This window comes from Pithys albifrons, chromosome 9 (genome assembly GCF_047495875.1).
Source record: "Pithys albifrons albifrons isolate INPA30051 chromosome 9, PitAlb_v1, whole genome shotgun sequence".
NCBI classification, from domain to species: domain Eukaryota; kingdom Metazoa; phylum Chordata; class Aves; order Passeriformes; family Thamnophilidae; genus Pithys; species Pithys albifrons.
Window position 1 is genome coordinate 33,870,787 of NC_092466.1, and position 21,722 is coordinate 33,892,508.

The 21,722-nt window shown below is 46.6% G+C and overlaps 1 protein-coding gene across 5 annotated transcripts in view; it reads left to right on the forward strand.

Annotated features, from left to right (window-relative positions):
- Window positions 1–20,138, forward strand: part of COL13A1 (collagen type XIII alpha 1 chain) — a 52,907-nt gene extending 32,769 nt beyond the window's left edge. For 3 of the 5 annotated variants that reach the window (XM_071563326.1, XM_071563329.1, XM_071563327.1), the window contains 16 exons: window positions 907–930; window positions 1,351–1,404; window positions 1,951–1,995; window positions 2,294–2,446; window positions 3,178–3,276; window positions 3,584–3,637; window positions 4,498–4,539; window positions 5,035–5,061; window positions 6,478–6,558; window positions 8,596–8,631; window positions 10,401–10,454; window positions 10,728–10,781; window positions 12,056–12,091; window positions 14,936–15,022; window positions 19,169–19,207; window positions 19,731–20,138. In XM_071563326.1, the coding sequence (XP_071419427.1) occupies window positions 907–930; window positions 1,351–1,404; window positions 1,951–1,995; window positions 2,294–2,446; window positions 3,178–3,276; window positions 3,584–3,637; window positions 4,498–4,539; window positions 5,035–5,061; window positions 6,478–6,558; window positions 8,596–8,631; window positions 10,401–10,454; window positions 10,728–10,781; window positions 12,056–12,091; window positions 14,936–15,022; window positions 19,169–19,207; window positions 19,731–19,733 (888 nt within the window). In that variant the 3' untranslated portion in view covers window positions 19,734–20,138. The remainder of the gene's footprint in view (window positions 1–906; window positions 931–1,350; window positions 1,405–1,950; window positions 1,996–2,293; window positions 2,447–3,177; window positions 3,277–3,583; window positions 3,638–4,497; window positions 4,540–5,034; window positions 5,062–6,477; window positions 6,559–8,595; window positions 8,632–10,400; window positions 10,455–10,727; window positions 10,782–12,055; window positions 12,092–14,935; window positions 15,023–19,168; window positions 19,208–19,730) is intronic. The other 2 variants (XM_071563328.1, XM_071563330.1) reach the window with 2 other exon arrangements.
- The last annotated feature ends 1,584 nt before the right edge of the window (window positions 20,139–21,722 follow it).

Here is a 21,722-nt window from a genome sequence, read left to right on the forward strand (position 1 = left end):
TGCCACAGTGCCCTCCATCACACAAATCCCTGCAGTGTTTTGGTAAATACCTGTGCACCTTTCTGGGCTGATGTATGTAAGTGGCACTGGTGTATGTAGGGATCATGGGAATCCCCTCAGGAGTAGCCCTTGGCATGGGGTAGGTGGTAAATGAAGGTCACCAAAGCTTCCACTAAAGGTATTGAGGTGCTGGAGCAGATCCAGAGAAGAGCAAGGAGGCTGGAGAAGGGACTGGAGCACAAGTGCTGTTGGGAGAGGCTGAGGGAGCTGGGGGTGTTTAGCCTGGAGAAGAGGAGGCTCAGAGGTGACCTCAGCACTGTCTGGAACTGCCTGAAGGAAAGTTCTGGCCAGGTGGGGGCTGGTCTCTTCTCCCAGGCACTCAGCAATAGGACAAGGGGGCACGATGGGCTCAAGCTCTGCCAGGGGAAATTGAAGTTGGAGAGCAGAAAAAACTTCTTTGCAGAGAGAGTGCTCAGGCATTGGAATGGGCTGCCCAGAGAGGGGGTGGATTCCCCATCCCTGGAGGTTTTTAAGGTGAGATTGGCCGTGGCACTGAGTGCCATGATCTGGTAAAGGGACTGGAGTTGGACCAAGGGTTGGACTTGATGATCTTGGAGGTCTTTTCCAACCCAATCAATGATATGATTCTCTGATTCCTGGGAAGTGTGCACTGAGGATGTGCCCAGCTCTGGGTTAGCCTGAATTCCACTTGGGAAAAGGGGAAATTGTAGAATAACAGCTCTGTGGGACTCAGAGGCAAGTTTTTTGCTCTCGTTAATTTCATAGGTTCCTTGCTCATTTGGGCCAGTGTTACATTAGTGGAGGAAAAACCACCTCCAGGAAAATGCTTACTTTTCTGATGACTGTTTTCGATTTTGATTTTTTTTTTTTACTTTTTTTCCCTAGGAAATACGAACTTTGGCCTTGATGGTGAGTTCCTGTCTTTACTGTGGGGTTTTACACCAATAGCCATATGTCAGTGCTAAGCAGAAGGCCTGACAATTTAGGTGCAGCTAAAACATTTGGCCTTTGCTGTTGGGAGCTAAAGCTGGGGCAGCCAACAGCTGAAGGAAGGGCTCATCTTGCCTTCTGATCTTGGCACTTGAATTCTAATCAGCACTTTGATCTCTGCTTTAAGATGTAATAATGCTGTCCAGAACAGAGAGTGCTCAAAAGGAGCAGGGACAGCAACTCTCAGGACTCGCCATTGCTTGGCTTCCCAGCCAAAAGGATTTTAAGCGTCCCTTGGAGAGAATTCCCTGCAATTTCCCCTTAAACTCAGGCGAGCTGTTGGGTTTCAAACCACAAAAATAAAATCCCTGTAAATATATTTTTTTTTCCTTTATCTAGGGACCCCCAGGACTTCCAGGTGTGGCTGGACCACCAGGGCCACCCGGACAGAAGGTACTGGCTCAGTTCAGCACTTGCAGAGCTTACAGAAACAGAGGAGTGGCCTAGGCAGAATTTCCATCCACAACTCTCCCCAGTGCTCCTATTCTCCATGTCCAGCACTCTCAGACTGTCCTGCTGGCCTCTCCCACTCCTCCTCATGCACCATATCCTGAAAATCTCTTTTCCCACAATGATAATGCCTTATCTGTAAGATGAAGGATCCTTTCTACTTGCCCTCCTCTTCAGAAAGCAGCTTGTGGGAACTGCACTCTGTGCAGCACTGTGTTGGTTGGGGACTATGTTGTAGCACTGGGGGTGTGAACTGGCAGTCAGGAACAACAAGACCTGGAAAATTCTTAGGCAGTCACACAATATATTGTTTGAACAGGGACTTCCATGCTTTATTTTCTGTGACTACAGAAACCCCAGGATTTTCTGTTGTTTTTTCCTGTGACTCATTCCTGCAGACTGTTTCTGCAATGCCTGTCCTTCATTGTCATAGTGAAGGCGTCAGAGCACCTGTTTGCAAACTGCCAGAGTAACAATTCTGTGTTTCAGGGTGAAATTGGCTTGCCAGGTCCTCCAGGCCATGATGGAGAAAAGGTAAGGCATGATGCTTTTCCCTTCAGTAGACTTACCTGGAGTCAGTGTGTTCCACCTCTGCCACTGACATCACACAGTTGCTTTTCCCACAGGGGAAAAAGGTATTTTGCTTCACAAAAATGATTTTTAATGGTTTATCAATGTCCTGACATTTGTCATGGCAACGCTACTTGGTCCTGTCTCCAAAGGACATAGGCATGATGGAGAGGATAAGAAGTGAGAGAGGCTCTGGCCAGGGAGGGATAAACTGACTCTCATCTGTAAATGTTTCGCTTTGTGTTGTGTGAATTTCATTTAGGGACCACGTGGCAAGCCTGGAGAAATGGGCCCCCCTGGCCCTCATGGACTGCCAGGAAAGGATGGACCACCTGGAATAAAGGGAGAGCCAGGCCATATGGGGGTCAGAGGAGAGAAGGGCGATAAGGGAGAGCCAGGACAAGTGGGCTCACCGGTGAGTAAAACAGAGCCCCTCAGAGTACTGGTGGCTACCCAGGTTATGGGGTAAGGCCCTGGGACCCCTTGGATACCTCAGAGCCCCTCTGAGGTGGGTGCTGCTGTGTGAAGTGTGGCACTGTGGAAGTGAGATCCTGGCTTCCTGGCAGATGTGCTGTCCCTTGTGGCTGTCCCCAGCTGCCTGCCCTGCTCTCTGGGCCCTGTGTCACCTCCTCAGCTTGCTGCCTGGTGTGTTCCTGGGAGGGCACCTGCATGGGGTAACCCCTGACGTGCCAGCCACTAACTGGGGCACAGTGCCTGGGCTCCCAGCTTCAGCCTGTCACAGCTTCTGTGTCCCCAGCACCGCTCAAGGGGGTTTTATGCAACAGCTTCCTGCCTCTCTACAAGATTACTAAGATAAAACTCCTGCCGTCTCAACAGTTGGCCTTTGGGGAGTGATTCCTAGCACGGACTCCAGCAAACTGCATAACCATGAGCAGACCACGGAGGCAGGAAAGCAGTATCCCATCCCTTCTCTGGGCACTGGCACATCCATGATGGCAGAAGGATATTCAAGCATTTGCCTGTCCACTTTCAATACTAGTGAAGCATTTCCCTGGGCACCTGATGAATGTCTGGGGTTTTCAGAGTGCTCTGGGGATGACCAGAGCCAGTCTTGACTCCTGCAATCTTTCATGTCTGCCTGACTTAAGTCTTGCAAAAAATCCACAGATTTTTCTTGATCCTTAGGGTCTAGATGGCCCCACTGGAGAGAAAGGCGAACGAGGTGATCAAGGGATGCCAGGACCATCAGGATTGCCGGGTCCCATTGGACTTCCAGGATTGACAGTAAGAATGGAAAAGACAGGCTGCTCTATCCTGCTTGGTAAAGAGAAAACAGCACAGAGCAGCACACAAAGGTTCATTTCCCAAAGTGCCGAGTATCCTGGGAGCCTCAGAGCCCTACCCCTTTAATTGTCACAAAATGTCCATCCAGTCTCCAGAAGCAGGCAGGGAATGTGAAATACGTGGTCTGCTCCCACTGCTCCCTGGGGGAGCTGCTGCTTGCCAGCACATGGGTGGTTCACACATGTCTTCTGGTGGAGGGAGACTCCAGAGCACAGCCAGTGGTGACGGGATCTGTTGTTGTGTGCAGGGAGAGAAGGGTGAGCCTGGGGAACATGGAGACAAAGGAAATCCAGGAGAATCGGTAGGTGACCTTCTCGTGTTCCTTCTGCAATCTGGGCAGCAGAGGAGAGATGATTTGTCTGCAGAGCTGCTGGAAACGGGCACATCCCACCCTCTGATACACTTCCTTCACTGAGAACAGCAAGCCTCATCTCATGGGACTGGATCACCAGCCACCTCTAGCTCCTGATGCTCTCCTTTGCCAGACACAAGAACAATCCATCTCACAACCAGCAATCAATAAGGAATGCCTAGGGAAGAACAGAAGATCTTGGAAAGCATAACAAATACTTTCCTTGGCATTTATGATACAGGGGTTTCTTAGCAATACCTGAATTTGTGTGTGTGTAAATACATATATGTATATGTGTATATACACACACACACACACACACACACACATATATATATATACACACACACACACACATGCATATTTTTTTTTCAATAGATTTTAGAGTTTTTGAATTTGCCCATTTCCCCCTCAAAGCTCACCCCCAGCTTTTGGAGTGCCCTGCAGCAAGGAGTCCCACAGGCTATCAACATATATGTGGAGCCAGCCACCTTCTTCCCTGTGTTTTACTCTTTGATCCTGTACCTCCTTGCAGGAACGGTGATAGAATAGTGGAAGTGGACCTTTCTCTGGAAAAAACCTCACTGCTTTCCCTCCTCTTAAATATTTGCAACTGCTGCATAACCCTTGCCCAGAGTCCTGCTGCTGCTTTCCAGCCACTCTGTCCTGGATTGCTGCTGCTTCCTAATGCAGTCCTTAGGGGGAGCCCAGGATTCCCAGCCGGCAGAGCTCTGCTGGTCCCTGTGCCTGTCTCCCTTTGCCTCTCAGAGCAGCACATTGATGGCGACCTCTCTTGCATTGCTTTCCAGATATCCGGCCCCCCTGGACCCCAAGGCCCTCCAGGACCTCCAGTAAGTTTTGAGGGATAGGCCTGAGGAGCAGGCACTAGGAATGGGGATAGAGGGGGAAGTGGCTGGAGAGGACTCTGCGAGGAGAAAACAGGCAGAACCACTGCAGTGTTGAAATGGAAACATGCTTAGTATCACTTCCAAACCCACCCCTAGGGTAGGTCAGAGCTATGGTGGGCTGGGTGGGCAAAGAGAGAAGGTTATGTTAGTCTGAGATGAAAGGGAAGAAAGTAGTAAGATGGGATGGATGGGATTAAAGGGATCAACTTCAGAAATGGTCTTAATAGCCCACCTGGCCCCCTGCCAGGGTGTGCTTGGCAAGAGCCTCCTCGCTACCAGATGAGAACAGTACATGATGTGCCCGTGACACAAATAAAGAGGCCTTTGGGCTGAGTGTTTGTGCCCTCAGAAAGTGGAAGCTCTGTACTGCACACTGGGCTGGGATACCTGCAGTAGCCTGGAACGTTACTCACATCTTGTCTCTCATCCCAAATACAGGGTCTTCAGGGCCTCCCAGGACCGAAGGTAAGGCTGCAAAACTTTGGATCCTGACATTTAACTGAAGTTGTCCTAGGGGCTAGAATTCCCTTCAATAACAACTTCCTGGTGTTCAAATGGTACTTTTCTTCCATCTTGGTAAGAGGACAAATCCTTCTGGATGTTTTCTTGAAGGAAGTGGAGTAGCAGCTTTCACTTTGGGATGGTTTTCACCCAGGGAAGTGGCAAGTCACTAGTCCATGGAAATTTCTCATGAGCACACAATTGAAATCTTTGTCTGAAGGGTGAAGGTCTGTACAGCAGGATGAACATACAGCATGCAGCCCTAAGTAACTGAGCCTTAAAATTACCCTGTACATTCTGCTGGAAAGCACTTGAGAACTTCACTGTCCTTGGTGGTGAGAATCTTTCTAACCTCATCTAAATGCTCAGCCCATACCATTGGTTTCCCTGCTGCAAAACAGCTCCTAGACAAAAAAAAAAAATAGTTGAGTGGAAATATTCAAGAAGAGCTGCACCTTTCCTCTGACAATCTGAGCAAAGATTGGAAGATACGGTGTCCTGAGTGTGGAAGTTTTATTTCCATCCATGCAACCTGTAATGAGGCTTTTTGTGGTGGGGAGGAAGAGCGTTTTATATTCTTTGTAGAAGTGCCTGAAATAAGTAACTCTTAGAGGTGTGTGCTCAGGCCAAATGGTGCTGTGGGGCAGTGAAGTGTGGAACTGCCAGTGGGCTTATGGTTTCTGTGCAAACCTCATTCTTCTGGCACTTCTGTTTCAAAATGCAACCAAAATAATGTTTTAAAATACCTCATGAACAGGAATGAGGGGGAAAAAGCTTTGCACTACACTGTGAATTTGTGGGGAAAAAAGTTTATTAACATATTTTATTTTGTTTAATACTGCTTTATTGTTCATAATACAGAATTTTAAAAATACAGTTGGGAAAGGAATGATGAAATTATTTTTCCCCAAGTGTTGGAACTGATGTCTTTTCATTTCCAAAAGTCTTTACAAAGGTGATTTCTGTATGATTTTTCTTCACAGCTCGTAGATACCTGTTGTTCACTTCCAATGAATCCACATGTTAAAATATAAACCCATTCTAGCAGATAACTTCTGGTTATTTATATTTATATATATATATATATATACAGCCACAACAGCAGGGAGAGCAGCATAGGAGTGAGCCCAGTTCCACTTTGAACGTCTTTACACACAGGGCCTGAGTCTCCTCTTACTGCCATTGACTTAAACCAGATTCTCACACAGGGGGAATTTGACTGACAGTGGTTTTCTTCCAACTGGGCTGAGAATTGGGCTAAAGCCTTACTCTGGTGCATCTTGTATTCCCCCTGCTGCCCTGGGGCTCTCTGAAGGGAGAAATGTTTGTTATATAAGTGCTGTTGTGGTGGGTTTATTTTCTGCTCCATCCTTCCTTTAGGGGGAAGCAGGGATTGATGGAGTGAAAGGAGAGAAGGGTGCCCAGGGTGAAAAAGGAGACAGAGGGCCACTGGGATTACCCGTAAGTATCCAGGAAGCAACAGCACTTTGGGAGCCAAACTTGTATCAGCTGTAAAAAGATCCCTCAATAGGAGACGCACGCGGGGATTTGATATGTAAAGTCAGAGAAAGAGATGGTCTATAAATAACTGTGCCTTTGCTCTGCACAGAGCCTTCAACTTTTAGATCTGTTGAATAGATCAATGATCACTTTATTTCTTCCTGCTTCTGGGAGGAATGAGAAAAACAAGCAGTAGCTTTCCTGAGGCTTTTCTGCACTTCAGGGCAAAAGGACAAGACCAGAAACAGAAGTGAGATGTGGAAGGAAATGCCTTCCCAGCCATTTGTCACCTGGGCCAAGCTTTGTATAAAGTGTGGTGGTTCTTAATGCAACCACCTCTTCAACAGGCAAAACATTGCTGTCACTTCTGACATGGAATCAGTGCCTTCCCTGCTGTGTGTGAACTCAGGTGCATTAGCCTGGTGTGAGTGCACTGCTTGGCAGCCAGAGGAATTGTGGCACAATATATGGTACAGAATCACAGAATCAGATGGGTTGGAAGAGACCTCTGAGATCAAGTCCAACCCTTGTTCCAACCCCATGATGATTACTAGATCATGGCACTCAGTGCCACATCCAGTCTCAATCCAGAAGTTGCAGGAACTTTAGATACAAACCTGGAGACCTGGTGAATCTCTTAGCTCACATCTGCTAAAACCCACTGTCTGAGCTGACAGCTGATAATGAGTTAGTGCTAACTTAGTCCCCCCCAGTTGCTCCACCAGCCCCCAAGTTCTGTCCGCATAAAATGCACTGGTGGCACAGTACACCCTCTCACTTTCCAAATGTTCTGCCTGGAACAAGCACTGCAGAGTGCACCTCATGTACTGTGTGACTTTGTTGTCCTGTGTTCAGTCACCCAGACCCCTTGTCCCTGACTTTGGCTGAAATGTGCGTGTCTTTGTTTGCAAAATGTTTTCCTCCTTTAGCTGTGCTGTACAGCAGTTCCCTGCCAGGGCCTGCATGCATCCACTCTAACTCTAGGCCTTCCAGTGGGCTCACAAAGCTGTATTCCTGTGGCTCCGGGCAGAGCCAGTGGGGAGAAAGTTTTGCTTTGGGAAGGCTCAAATGCAGAGGATTGTCCTCAGTGATGCAGTGAGAAGTCAGAGCCCAGTCCTCTGAGAACTGCAAACAAAAGCTTTCTGTGTAAATGGTTATTCCCTCGAGCCTGAGAGGTGTCCAGACAGGGGAAGGAGGTCCTTGTGACAGTCTGAGCTGAAGATGCCCAGCAATTATCCCAACAAGCTCATCAGTGTGGCAGGGAATGCAGTGGCTGCTCCTCCTACAGCAGTGAGCCTCATGAGGCCCCAGGGTCCCTTGGCTTCTCACAACACTCTTTCCCCACATTGTGGAGGGGTGAAGGCTCAGAATTGTACACCTGGAAATGTTTTGTGTTTGGGTCAGCAGTATCAGCTGGCCAACCAGGAGGCACAGTTACTGAGCTGCTGGTAAGATCAGGTCTTGTGCACCTTGTATCCCTCCTCAGAGCCCCCAGACTCTGTTCCTAAGCTTTTCGATGCCTGATCCAATGTGTTCTCAGCCTGTCAAACTAAATGCAGTGCAAACTAGGTACTGAAATATTTCAGACTGTAAAATCCTGCAGCTGTATCTGCTGCTTTTTCCTCCGTGACTTAGGGTTTGACATTATGCCACATTTTCACCACTGATTGTCTGCAATAGCCTTGGGCTTCTCTATGGCAATGCAGGTTCCAACTCTGCTGTCAAATTTTCACAACCTGTCACAGAACAGCTTCCCCAGGAGTTTTCCTGGTGGCACCAAGAGAAGAAAATTTTCACTCTTAAGAGGATCTAAGAGTTGCAGGTCAACATTATATGTATTCAGTGTTTCTATGTTTTTGTTGGTTTGCTTGTAAGTGTCCTTGAGATCTTAATTTTTGTTAATTGGAAGCATATGTTTGTCTCAAGTCACTGCTTCACTCACCTCTCCCCTCCCCTCTCCTCCTGCCTTGTTTTTGTGAACCCTCCCCCTCTGTTCAGGGTGCTTCAGGTTTAGACGGCAGGCCTGGACCACCGGTGAGTTCTGTTTCTCCATTGCCCCATGTTCCTCCTCCCCAGTACCGTGATTTGTTTTGTGTCTTCCACCCCAGTCTTGTTCACATGAGGAATAACCTTATTTTTTCCCCAAGCAGACTTGGGAGGGGAGGGCTAAACTTAGGCTGAGGAGTGATGTCCCACGCTTATCTATTTTGATGCTACAAGTCTGTCTAGATCCTGGCATCACAGTCTACTTGCTCCACTTTGTCTCAGTAACAAGATGAATGAAACCTCTGCATGGTTCCATGATGTTCTCTTCTCCTGTCTTCTCTATCCATCTTGGAGCTCTCTGTGGTAGCCTTGCTTCCTGCCTCTACACAACAGCACCTCTGTGATTTTGTCTGTGGCGTAATAACGTCGGAGTCTTTTGTTCTGTGAGCAGGAAGCTTTGTGTCAGCTGCTCTGACTTCTGCACAGCACCTGAATCGCAGCTTCTACACTCACTTGTTTGGGGAAATTGTAGATTTAATTTTATAGATGTGCAGGGCAGACTCAATGTATTCCAAGGCACTAAATGATGTGTAAGTGTAGGTGCTTAAGATTTCTATGGTTGTATGAATCTAAGGAGAGCCTGGTTTTTCTCACTTCCTTCACCACGCTGGAGTTGTGCATGAGCTACTCCTCCACTTGTATTCTGCAGATCTTAACTTGTCTGAAAACCTGATCCACACAAACCACCCTGCTCACATCTGAGGGGTTACTTCAGTGACTAAGGCTGGAAGGCTGGCATTAAAATGTGCACAACCCTTTGCCTTAAGGTTCCTAGAAAAACACTTCCTAAGCTTCCTCCTTGGTTCTTCCTTGGAGGCAGGTAATGTGCCTCAAAATATCCCTTTATTGAGGCTCCATGAAGGAATTGGAGATCCATACCGATGTGTTAGCAAAGTATTGATGGAGTTCAAGAGTCTAAACAGAGTTGGAAGGGCCAGAATCCTGCTCTTGGCCAGAAGGACTGTTGCTGAACTGCTGAACTGCTGCACTACCCATGTTAAAGATAAGCATTGGCTGATTCATTTCTCAAAGCCCCAGCAAGTCTCATGAGCACTGGGAATAAGTTTGGTGTGCTGATGGGAGATGGGCCCTGTGTCAAAGGGTTAGGAACAACACTGGGTTTTCCTGTGGGCATGACTGGGAGCCTGGTGGAGTGGCAGTAATGGCAAAGAGGCAGCAGAGGGACTGAAGGATACCTCTCTTAGTTGACATCTGTGCCTGTACACTCCTGCATTTCTCACTGCACCATGGGGTCTGTCACCTTGCATGCATGGCTCACTGGCTGCCTGCCACCATGTAACCAAGTGCTTGCCATTTTCCTCAACTCAACTGATTCAGGGAGGAGAGAAAAGAAATAAAACAAGAATTGCTCAACATATATCTAAATGGCCTTTATTCTGCTACAGCTTTCACCTTTGTCTGATGTGAACCAGAGAGAAAGAATTCCTGTCTGCGGGGTTGGTAGAAATGCCTGCTGAAACAAATGTCAAGGGAAAGCTTCAAAATTAAAAATAAGGCTCTGTACAGTGGTGGTGATGTGATCTAACTTAGTAGTTCCCGTGTGGTTCACATTGCCTGTACCAACTACTTCAAATCCATCACCACCAACACTGAAAGCTGTAGTGGTGCGAGGTGCCTTCCACCACCAGATTGTCCTTCCAAGCTGTGCTTTTCCTAAGGGAGCAGCAGTGTCTCCTGGCTTTAATAGGGCCCCAGAATAAAAACATCTTGACATGTTTTCCTTCCTACAACTGCAGGGTACTCCAGGACCAATTGGGGTTTCAGGACCAGCAGGACCAAAAGGAGAGAGGGTGAGTTTGCTTCAGAACTGACTGATGATCTGTAATTTCTCTGAAGACACGACAGCTCTGAGGGATAGAGGAGTTCTAGGCTTTTCCAGAGATGAACTGCCCTCTTGTTGTGCATACAAGACCCTCAGCTGGGCCTCTGATGTTTGACTATCTCATCCTTGCGCTTTTTAGGTGCTTTGAAATGTGTCCTTTGCCTTTTCTTCTATAGTGCTCTGCTGTCTGTTTGTACTGAATAGGAATGCAGCAATTTCTGCTCTTTTGTGTTCGTTTCAGGGCAGTAAAGGAGATCCTGGAATTGCAGGACCAATGGGGCCAGCAGGCCTTCCTGTAAGTATGGGAGTTACCTACAGAGCTGACAGCTGAAGATGCTGCAGTTATCCAGTGTTTGCAATCACAGCTGGGTGGGGGGTAACTTAACTTACAAACCTCTGTACACTATGGGAGCAACAGAAAGAGCTCAAGAGCAATAACTCAGAGAGAGGTGGAGGGAGCTGAAGGGAAACTGGTGATTCACCTTGGTCCTTGAACTACCAAAGGAAGCTGTGTGGGGCTCCCAGGATATGTATCTTAGTCCAAAATGCCGCTTTTGAGCACATCTGCTTCCTTTACCCTTCACAGCCTGGCTGCCTCCCACCTGTCTGGGAGAGCCTTGTCTTGTCATTGCAGGGACAAAAGCTGCCTTCAGTAAGGTTAATTAATTCCAATGTTTAGGACTGCTCTTTGAAAAATGTGGCCAGTGTTGGAACTGTAGTCTGATGTAATCATGAAGCTGCTTCGTTGTTTAAAACAAAAAAGGAAGTTTGCTGCTTTTTTCAGAGACTGCTTTCTCTAAACTAGGTTTGGTTTTATGTGAAGAACCCTTAGAATAGTATGGAATCACAGAATCATAGAATTGATTGGGTTGGAAACAACCTCTGAGATCATCAAGTCCAACCCTTGGGCCAACTCCAGTCCCTTTACCAGATCATGGCACTCAGTGCCACGGCCAAGCTCAGTTTCAAAACCTCCAGGGATGGGGAATCCACCCCCTCTCTGGGCAGCCCATTCCAATGTCTGAGCACTCTCTGCAAAGAATTTTTTTCTCATCTCCAACTTCAATTTCCCCTGGCAGAGCTTGAGCCCATCGTGCCCCCTTGTCCTATTGCTGAGTGCCTGGGAGAAGAGACCAACCCCCACCTGGCCAGAACTTCCCTTCAGGCAGTTCCAGACAGTGCTGAGGTCACCTCTGAGCCTCCTCTTCTCCAGGCTAAACACCCCCAGCTCCCTCAGCCTCTCCCCACAGCACTTGTGCTCCAGTCCCTTCTCCAGCCTCGTTGCTCTTCTCTGGCCCCGCTCCAGCCCCTCAATCTCTTTCCTGAACTGAGGGGCCCAGAACTGAACACAACGCTCAAGGTGTAGCCTCACCAACACTGAGCAGTAGTGGTGTTAGAGCCTGGATGGTCTGATGGACAGGAAATTGTCTACTGGAAAAGTGATGTTTGTTTGGTTGTAACATTGGTGGAAAAAACCCAAACTCCTGAGCACACATTCTTCTTTTTGAGGGGCAACACAGTGCGACCTGCTTGTTTTAAAATAGTTTATTTTGTGTTAATACATTTCAGGGTTTACAAGGTCTGCCTGGTGAGAAGGGAATCCGGGTAAGTTACCAGGCAAACTTCTTGTATTTAAATACTAACACCTTTCCACAGAGACAGCTCAGTTAACTCTGAGCACCTTCAGTAGCCAAGCATGTGTTTCTGTCTGCTAGACCTTCACACAAGTGACTTTACACACATGTATTTTAGAAGGTGATACCTGTAGCTTGTCCCATCACCTGGGACATGGTGGCACATCTGTCTGAAGGCTGTAGGAGGGATTTTATGATGTGTTCATTGTTGTCATAGCTCTGTTCTCACTGAAGTGTGTAGTTCAGTTAGTCCAACGTGGTGTGGTTTAGGAAATCCTGCTTATCTACTTACTGATGTGTGTAGGGATTCCCATGAGAATCAGCTGAGGGGCAGCCAGCAAATCTTATTTTGGTACTTTTAAATTCCCCCTGAAGCATGAAAAAGGTTGTCCTCTCTCAAACAACCCTCCAGAGAATTTGGAAGATGGAAATTTGGAAAAGATAAATTAAATTTGCCTGCCTTAAAGAACCAGTCATGAAGTCTCTTCAGGCATTGTGGTGAATGGATGAAGAGCTGGGTCAAAATCAGTAACGTGAATGGCAGCATTTCCATTGTGCCACCTGTGATATTGAAAGATAAACATTACTAAGAAAGGCATGCTGAGAAGCTCCTTTTTCATCAGGTTCTCTTGCCTGTCAGGGCTCTGAATCTTTTTGATAAAAAGATTTGAGAGCTATAATTGAATATAATTTATATTTAGAAATATAAATGGCTTCTGGATTCAAGTCTTTTCCAGATTACAATTGTATCAATGTCAAGCAGTTCATTGCAGTGCAATTGTTTGCACTCACACACCTTCATAAGACTCTGGTATCACCTAAATTTGTCTGAAAATGTAAATTTTTATAGTGCATGTGCCTGTGCAGTGATTTCACTATATGGATTGGCTTTTGATAAACAGCGAGCATTTTCTGTCTTTATTCTGCAATGGATTTCCACCTTACTCTGCACAGAAAGGGCAGTTTTGTAAAGCAGCAGCCAGCTGGCATCTTAACTAGGAGAGAAAGGTTCCAGGTTCATGGGAGCCCCAAAGTTCTCCCCTTTTTAAATCACTGCATTACTGGCTTTGCTTCTTCACTTGCTCTTCACTAACATGTGTTTTCTTTAGTTTTATTTGTGTGGCTGTAAACAAAAAGTAACTCTTAATTGCTAGACTTTTTCAGCTGGTTTTTAAACTGGGTGTCTCAGTGAAAAGAAGGGTCCTTCATTAGCTGGAGTGGGACTTCTCTGAGCTCCAGCATAAAAGCAAGTGAAACTGGGAGAAATTGCAACTCCTTGTAGAGGATGAGTTGGAAAGCACAAGTGGGAGGTTGTGCAGGCCCCTTGAAGTGTGCATGGATTTTGCCTCACTGCAACCCATGGTTTGCAATGAAAAAGTGTGAGAAACTTGAGAGTATAAATGGGCAAGTGCAATATCTTAGCGGGTGGGATCCTAGAAAATAACCATTTTTGCACTTGAGTAGAGGGGCCTCTCCTTACACCTTCAAAAGTCCCAGACAGTTTGCCAAAATCCTGTCTGTTCCTTTAGGCAGAGCAGGGCTTTTTAAATCCCAGCAATGTTCCTGCTGCCCTGTGCTTGGGGCAGGAGATGAGTATAGCTGTGCCTGGGGTCATGGCACTGGGTAGGGGTGGGAACAGGCAGCATTTCGGGTAACCCAGCTGAAAAAGTGTGACCCCTGAACTTGTGCTGCCAGGCTGATGCCTTCACTCTTATTTTAATGCCTGTATTTTTTTTCTTGTATGTGCATCTTCCTCGCTCCTACAGGTCCACCTTTGTCCCCTTTATCCCTTCGTCCTCTTCTGCCTCTCTTCCTGGTTCCTTCCTCCTTCCTGCAGAGCAACCCATGGCGCATTATCCTGGATTATCCTCTCCATTCCTATGCTTGGCTCTGGGTGACTTCTCCTCATTGCCTCTCCTCCCATCCATTTCTCTTGCCAGCTTCGGCTTTAATGCCTTTGTTTTTAAAGAAGAAACAGCAGCCTGTGCTGTCTGACTTGATCCCTTAATTCCTTTAACGCTCCCCACAAGGACTTGGGTTCAGTTCCCCTGTGCAGCCGCCCCTTTCCCTGTTTCATGTTCAGCAGCTCTGAGAATTTCGTGTTATGCAGAAAGATTTGGTATAGACATAACTGGCAAATACCACAGTATACCCTGCCTTGTGCTGCCCAGTAGGAGGGTCAGGGAGCAGCTGCTGCCCTGTGGCTGTGCTAGTCCCTGCCCTAACAGGTTTTTTGGGAGAGCACTGCTCAGACCATTCCAAAGGACATCCAGGCTGTATGGACAGTCAGAGCCCAGTACTTCCTTTATTCTCTGTCTGAGAGTTCTCTGAGTGAGACTTTCTTTAAGAATGAGAATTCAGAGAGGTAAGAAAAGCATCTTGGTGCTATCCCAGAGCTCCAGTGGCAGGGGAGGGACCTTCCCAGCCAGCTGCAGATGGAGATGGGGAGGCACACTGCTGGCCAGAGGAGTGTTCTCCCATCGTGTGTACCTGGGGTCAGCCTGTTCCTGGAGGTGCCTCTCTCTGATGTGTGGGAAGCCCCAAGAAGTCCTCTGGGGATGCCTTTGATGCTGAGCCCTCACAGTCTGTCAGTGTGGGACTGCAGCCACAGCCAGTGTGTTTATGCAGCTCAGTTACAGCTCAGCAGCTCCATATGTTGATCTTCACTTAACATCTCAAAGGGAGATTTCTCTTCTTTTAAAATGTTTCCTAAATGTTTATCCTTTTTTTAAACTATCGCTGACATTTGTTTGAAATGGATGATCCTAAAGCTTTTGTGTATTCTTTTTTTCTTGGATTAAACTATTATTTACAGGGGGAGAGGGGCAAGAAAGGCTCTAGAGGGTCTAAAGGGGATAAGGGAGACCAAGGAGCGCCTGGATTAGATGCACCCTGTCCGTTGGTATGTTCTGTTTCATCAAATGTATTGTTTTAAGATGTGTTGATGGGGAAGACAGAAGGAAATCATAACATAAATAGTGGTCTTACAAAAGTACAACACTCGGATAAGGCCTGGCCTGGTTCCCACAGCAGCCTGTGGCAAAGCTGCTTTCTCCAGGGGGGACCCCCTGATCCTCCGAGCGATCAGGCTGCTGAGTGACCACCGTTATGTTCCTTCCTCTTCCAAAGGTTTGGAGCACATGGGGGTGTCCCATGTGCTGGGAGCCCAGGGCTCTCTCCTTTGTGGATAGAGCCCTGTCTCCTTTGCTGCCAGTTGCAGCTCTTCTCTGAGATGTTCAATGTGGTCCTGTCTCTGTGGCAGCAAAACCAGAATGCTGGTTCCGCTGCCTTGGAATAATGGCCCGCTGATGGGATTGCCTGAGAGCACACAGGGCACTCGAGCTGCACCACCCAGAGGGAAAACAAATCTCACTTACCCTAAATGGGATGTGTTTCTGTTGAAACAGATTGGCTATAATTCTAGGAAAATGAGTAAATATAGGAATATTTGTACATTTTTATCTAAACTCATATGCTGCAGCAAACTGTGCCAAAAATCTGTAGCAATGCCACAAATCCTAGGAGTACTTGTAGATCATGCATCTAGAAATCCAGCTGCTGGGTTTCCTAGTGAGGATCAGTGGAATGGAAACTGAAGGAACACCATTCCCAGCCTCTCAGCTTTAGCTCAGAGAAGCCTCTCCTGGCTCACAGATTATGGAAAACCAGAAAGGAAACTGCTACTGCTGGTTATGCAGCCAAACCTAAACATGCAGAGAGGAGGTCTGTGCTGGGTGTGCAGCAGAGTGCCCTGCAACGGTGCCTGTGGGGACTCAGTCCCTCCCCGTGCCACGGAGCTGGCTGGCACTGACTGAAATAACAACAGTGGTTGATTTCATGAACAGGGTCTCCGAGGTTATAAAGGCGAGAAGGGTGAGCCGGGGTTACCTGGGCTGGACGGCCTGGATGCCCCATGCCCATTGGTATGGTGTACCTTCCCTTTCCTGCATGCTCATTTGCTTTGTGAGTCTTGGGTGCTATTTCTGATACCCCCAAAGAGCTGCATGCCCTAGAAACTCCCTGCAGTTCCTTCCTTACCTGTCTCCATCCTCCCTCCCTCCCTCACATTGCTGCTGGCAGAACCAGGCCCTTCTCTTTGTGCTGTGATTCCCAGCTTGTGCCAGCACTACTTTGTGGCATGAGGAAAAATATAGTGGGAATGCAGATCTATTTATAACTTCTTTACTTCTTCCTTTGCCTTCCCTTGGACAACTTCCACTAAACCAACCTATGCACACCCAGCTCTGCACTGGCTTGGCTTCCTCACAAGGAGCTGCAGTGCTCGTGCCCTTCATTAACTCTTATTTTTAAGTGCTTGTGTGTGGTGAGCACAGCCTGACACGGCTCTGTATTATCTCAGTCAGCCCATACAATAAGATCACTGAAAATAATAGTTATCCTGTTAGCATGCCCATGTGAAACATATTAACTGGACACTTAACCTCCCTGCCAGATAATTCCTATTTGTGATTCTCCCCAGAAGTCCAAATTATGCCCATATCATCCAAAAAACTTGAATTTGGAATTGCCTGTTCCCCAATATCCATCTTATTTAAGTAATAAAAGGATTATTGTATTAGTGCCTGATGTAGCCCAACTACTCTAAGACAAAGTTCTTCAGGAACACTTAATCTCAACTGATTTCTAAGTATCCCAATAAGCATCACCAATTTATTCATTTTCTCTGAGGTTTTCTGGAGATGCAGCACTCAGTTGAGGTTTTTGCTCTCTACAACAGTCTCAGCACCTCCATAATACACAGACACCTATACTGCCCTGCCCCACTGGCTCTGTTTGGCATAACCAAGTTTGCCTGAGGATGGTCCTTCCAAGCTCACTTAAGGATGTTTGATGCCATTTACACGGGATAGGACATCCCTTAGTTCAGCTGGCTGAAAAAATTCATCCCAAAACAAAAGGCCACATTTAGTTTGGAAGGTTTCTTAGTTTCCTGGGAAGGAAAAAAGCCATGAAATTGCCATTAAAAGCCTTTGTTATTTGAGCTTTGTGGAGAGCTAAGAGAGTTTTCCTTCCAGCATTCCCTCTTTGGGCACTGCTGTTGCCTCTTTGAGGTAGTGACTCTGACAGTGACCACTGGTAAAGTCTCAGTTACTGCTCTGTAAATTCTGAGTGGTAGAAACAAACTTCTGCCAGTCCCACAGGTGAAACCACACCTGCCCAGAACAGTCCCCAGAGAAGGAAAACCATGGAGCCATGTGTTCTGCCTCCCAGTGATCGTAGCCAGGTTTGCATGGAGCATGTTTTAGCTGAGTAAGGCACCTGAATTCGCAGGTGCAAGGATTCCATGGGAGCCCTGGCAGACCACCCTTCTCTTTGTGTCTGCTCCCAGGCAGGATTCACCCCACATGGCCATATTGGAACACACACTTCTTTTCATTCCTATTTTTGTTAAGGGAAACTTGCCAGAAAATCTGATGAAATACAGATGCCATTATTTTTTTATATATAGTGTCCTGGCATGTGAGCTAGCTTGGGAACGTGAATAAGCATGTTTTTTGATCCAACTAGGTTAAAAGCTTAGCATCCAGCTGACACATCCATGTGTGTAACTTACAGAGGCTGTGAACTAACGCTTTGCACATCTGAGATATGTGGAAGGAGATCCTTGGTGCTAATAAGCATGTCTTGTTTCCGTTCTCGGCACATTCACCCGCAACAAACACTTCCTTGTGACCCTGGTCTTCCTTTGATCCCGAAGCTGTAACTCCCTGGCCTCCCATTCCTTCATACACCTAACTCCCCATCTCCTCCTGCCATGCACTACACCAGTCTTTCCTACCACCACCAGTGTACCAATGGGAACGCCACAATATACTCAGTAATTAACTGGTAATTCTGTATTTCCACATAGTGGGGAGGGAAACAGGAGAAAACAGCACAAGGAGACCACAGTTCAAAAAATGCATTTGAAAAGCAATGTTGTTGTAGCATCATGGCAACGTTCAGTCCATCAGGTCCCTGAAAGTGCATTTGTTAAGTAGTTCATTTCTCAATATACTACTGTGTATTTGCTTTTCTGTTTGTATTTTTTGGGGTTTCCTGGGGAATAGCAATAGCCCACGAATGTGCCACGTGGACACAGCACAAGTGTTTGATTTCTCATGTCAGAGATGTATCTCCTTACATCTGACTTTATCTCCTGCTCAAATGCACCTTAGCATTGACATAACATCCTGCTTTCCCCCATCAAACAGGGCTGTAAGGAGATAAAATGAAGGACAGTCATTCACAAAAGACTTTCCCAGCCTTAGAGCCTCCCATCTTTTAGCAGCACAGCCCTTAAAGCATCCAACCTTCTTCATAATTAAAAAATAGATTAAAAAATAACACAGCTCAAGATGTCAGGGTTGCAGAAGTGCTGGGGAATTTTCACAGAAATCCCACAGCCATTATTGAAGCCAGAGTCTATTCTCAGGGAGTTCAGCTGAGACATCCTGAACCAGCACAGGGGCTGCCCAGCTGTTGCTTTCCTAGTTTCCTTGGAGCAAGATCTTCTCAGAGGCAAGAGGGGACAGCTGGGCAGTATCTCACATGACAGAGCAAACCCTTTAGAGAACAGGTCAGAAAGGAAACAAAGTTTTTTTTCCAGACCCTCCTCAGGATCTGAGGTTAGTGCTGAACCTGGGGTTTGCTTATAACCTCAGCACTACAGAGCCAAGCCTGAGGACACAGAACCACCCCCTCATGCCTTCCACTGCCTTCCTTTCTCCCTCCTTCATGGAAGCCTGGATAAACTCCTTCCTTGAGGAAGAATGAGAACCAGGCTACAGACCTCATGTGCATAAATCCCTTGCATAGCCTGCAGGCATCTTCCCTCTTCAGCCCAGCCCTTGCTTCAGGCTACTCTGGTTCTGTCAGCCAGAAGTCCAGGTCACTCCAAAGGGCTGAGGAATATCTCTCAGACTATTCCTCCAGCCCTGGTTCACATTGTTTGTTGCAGCTGTGATAGTTAACCCACAACTTCTTTCCTCCATCTCTGCACTCCTATCTGTGTCCTAAACTGCTGTTTCATCTGTATTTTTTGCAGGGAGAAGATGGGCTTCCAGTTCAAGGCTGCTGGAATAAGGTAAAATAACTCTGGAAACGTTTTGGTTATGTTGAGTTGGCAGTGCCGTGGGTTCTGCTAATGTTCTTCAATGAGCCTTGACTAAGAGAAAAAGAGGTGTGGAGGCATGGATGGGATTTCCAGGACTGTACCCTTAAAAAGCACCAGGCAAAACTCCTTGTTTGTGTATAGCTCTTCAGCTCTATGGGCTGCTAAGGAGAGAACTGTATTTGTGGCCTTTGAGCTGCCTGGCCCCAAAGTGCTCTAATCCTTGCACAAAGATTAGATTTCCACCTGGATTCCCTCAGACCCTCCCAGGGTCTGGCCCACCTTCAGCACCTGCCAGTGGTGGGAAGATGGTGGAGGTAGAGTCAGTCCAGGCTGCCCAGGGAACCGGAAAGGATCCCTGCTGAGATCCACCCCCATTTCTTTTGCTCCTGGAGACCCTGGATCCAGCTTCCCTAATGCTGTCCTTCCCCTGTGGGCTGGCACTAACACTTGGGAGTGAGCTGTCACTAACACTTGTTTATGTTTTCTTTTGCAGTGATGATTCTAACCCTGGATTGGCCTGTGTGTGTTACTGTACATAGAATATTTATTTTTATACAGTGTTCTTCTCTGAAATGCCAAAAGTTATGCATTTTTACAAATTATCAAAAAGCTGCCTATTTTGTACAGAAAATACTAGATCTCCCTTTCCCCCCTGTTTGTAAGTTCTCTGTATGGTTCTATGTCTGCATTATGCTTGTTTTGTCATGGAGTACAGCTGTAATATTTACATGATATTTGTGCACACATGATGAATATAGGAACTTAATAAATTATTGCATTAAAAGTGCCCGAAGGAACTGCCCTGTATAGATTTAAAGGTCATTTTCATTTTTCAAGCTGGATCATTCAAGAATATTTCAAAATATTATGTATTTTTTATTAAAGTTATATATTAACACTTGTGAGTGTATTAAAGTGTTGCTGAAAAATCTCATGGTAGTCACCATGCACTGGGAATAGAGAGACTCCGTGATACATAATTATCCTCCCATGGAATAACTCTTATGACAACAAGCCTTGGGTGGCAGGAAATTCTAACCCCTTTTTAAATCACAGGCATGTGAGTAGCTCAGTGAAAGCCTTGTGAAAATTAAGCATAATGCAGCATTTCTCGATGATATCCTAATGAATGTGTGTTAGAGAAATCAATCCATGTGGCTTTTTAAAATGTTAACCAAAGGTCGCATGCAGATTTGCAGTGTGTCATTATAATTTGCATTTGTACATCTTAATTATCCTTCCTGACCTACCTTTGTTGGCATCTCAAGTCTAAACTACCCAGAGAGAAAAATACTGCCAGACTAAAGTGAAGATCACAATATGATCATAGAATCACAGAATGGATTGGGTTGGAAAAGACCTCCGAGATCATCCAGTCCAACCCTTGGTCCAACTCCAGTCCCTTTACCAGATCATGGCACTCAGTGCCACGGCCAAGCTCACTTGAAAAACCTCCAGGGATGGGGAATCCACCCCCTCTCTGGGCAGCCCATTCCAATGCCTGAGCACTCTCTCTGCAAAGAATTTTTTTCTGATCTCCAACTTAAATTTGCCCTGGCAAAACTTGAGCCCTCTTGTCCTATTGCTGAGTGCCTGGGATGATAATTAGAAGTGGGGAAGCCTAAATCTATTCCCTAAAACATTTCCACTGCCACTGGCCCTTCACATAAGGGGGAAAGGCAGTGGGCAACCCAGGAGATTCAGGGGGAACCCACTAGTGTTTAACAATCCCAAGGGAAAAACACGAGTGGTGAGTCATTAATGAGCTGATTCATTCATGCAACAGGAGTTGAGCTTCTGGCTGCAGCTGTGCCCACTGGAGTGGCCACCACCACACCTCCTGTACTCAGCTACACTACTCAGCTATTCATCTGTTCATAAACTATTAATTCTTATTCCAGATGATTCCATACAGTCTTTTAGGACTATCAGAGTAAAATGGTGGAGTGAGGGACATACTTCCTTTATACACAGAGGGACTGCCCAAGGAACCCAGACTGCTGCAACCCTTCTGTCACCTCACCCTCTCAGAAACTGATTGAATTCCATCTAAAAACCAGTGAGGGTTTTACTGCCCTGTGTCCCTTCCCTCCCTGTCCTCCAGGCTGTTCCGACTCAAGTGCTCTCGCAGTTAAGAAACTCCTTGAAACTTTCAACCTAAACTAATTCATGGTATTTACAACCATTTCTTCTCATGCCAACATTGTCCTTGGGATGAAACTTTTCCATGCATGATGTTTTCATGAGATGCTTGGGGTACTGGAGCTGAAATGGCACGGAAAGAAAATGAACCACAGAGCCATGAGGGATTCTTGTTGGTTTTGTCAGTAATAGCTGTCGTTAATATAAGCCCCAGTTTCCTGTTAAAAGGCTTTGCAGCTGTGGAGCTGAGCTAATTGGAACAGCCAGTGTTCCAATTGTGTTTTAATTGCACACCTATTAAACAAAGCAGCTCCTAAAGACCCAGCCAGGTACCCTGGTGATG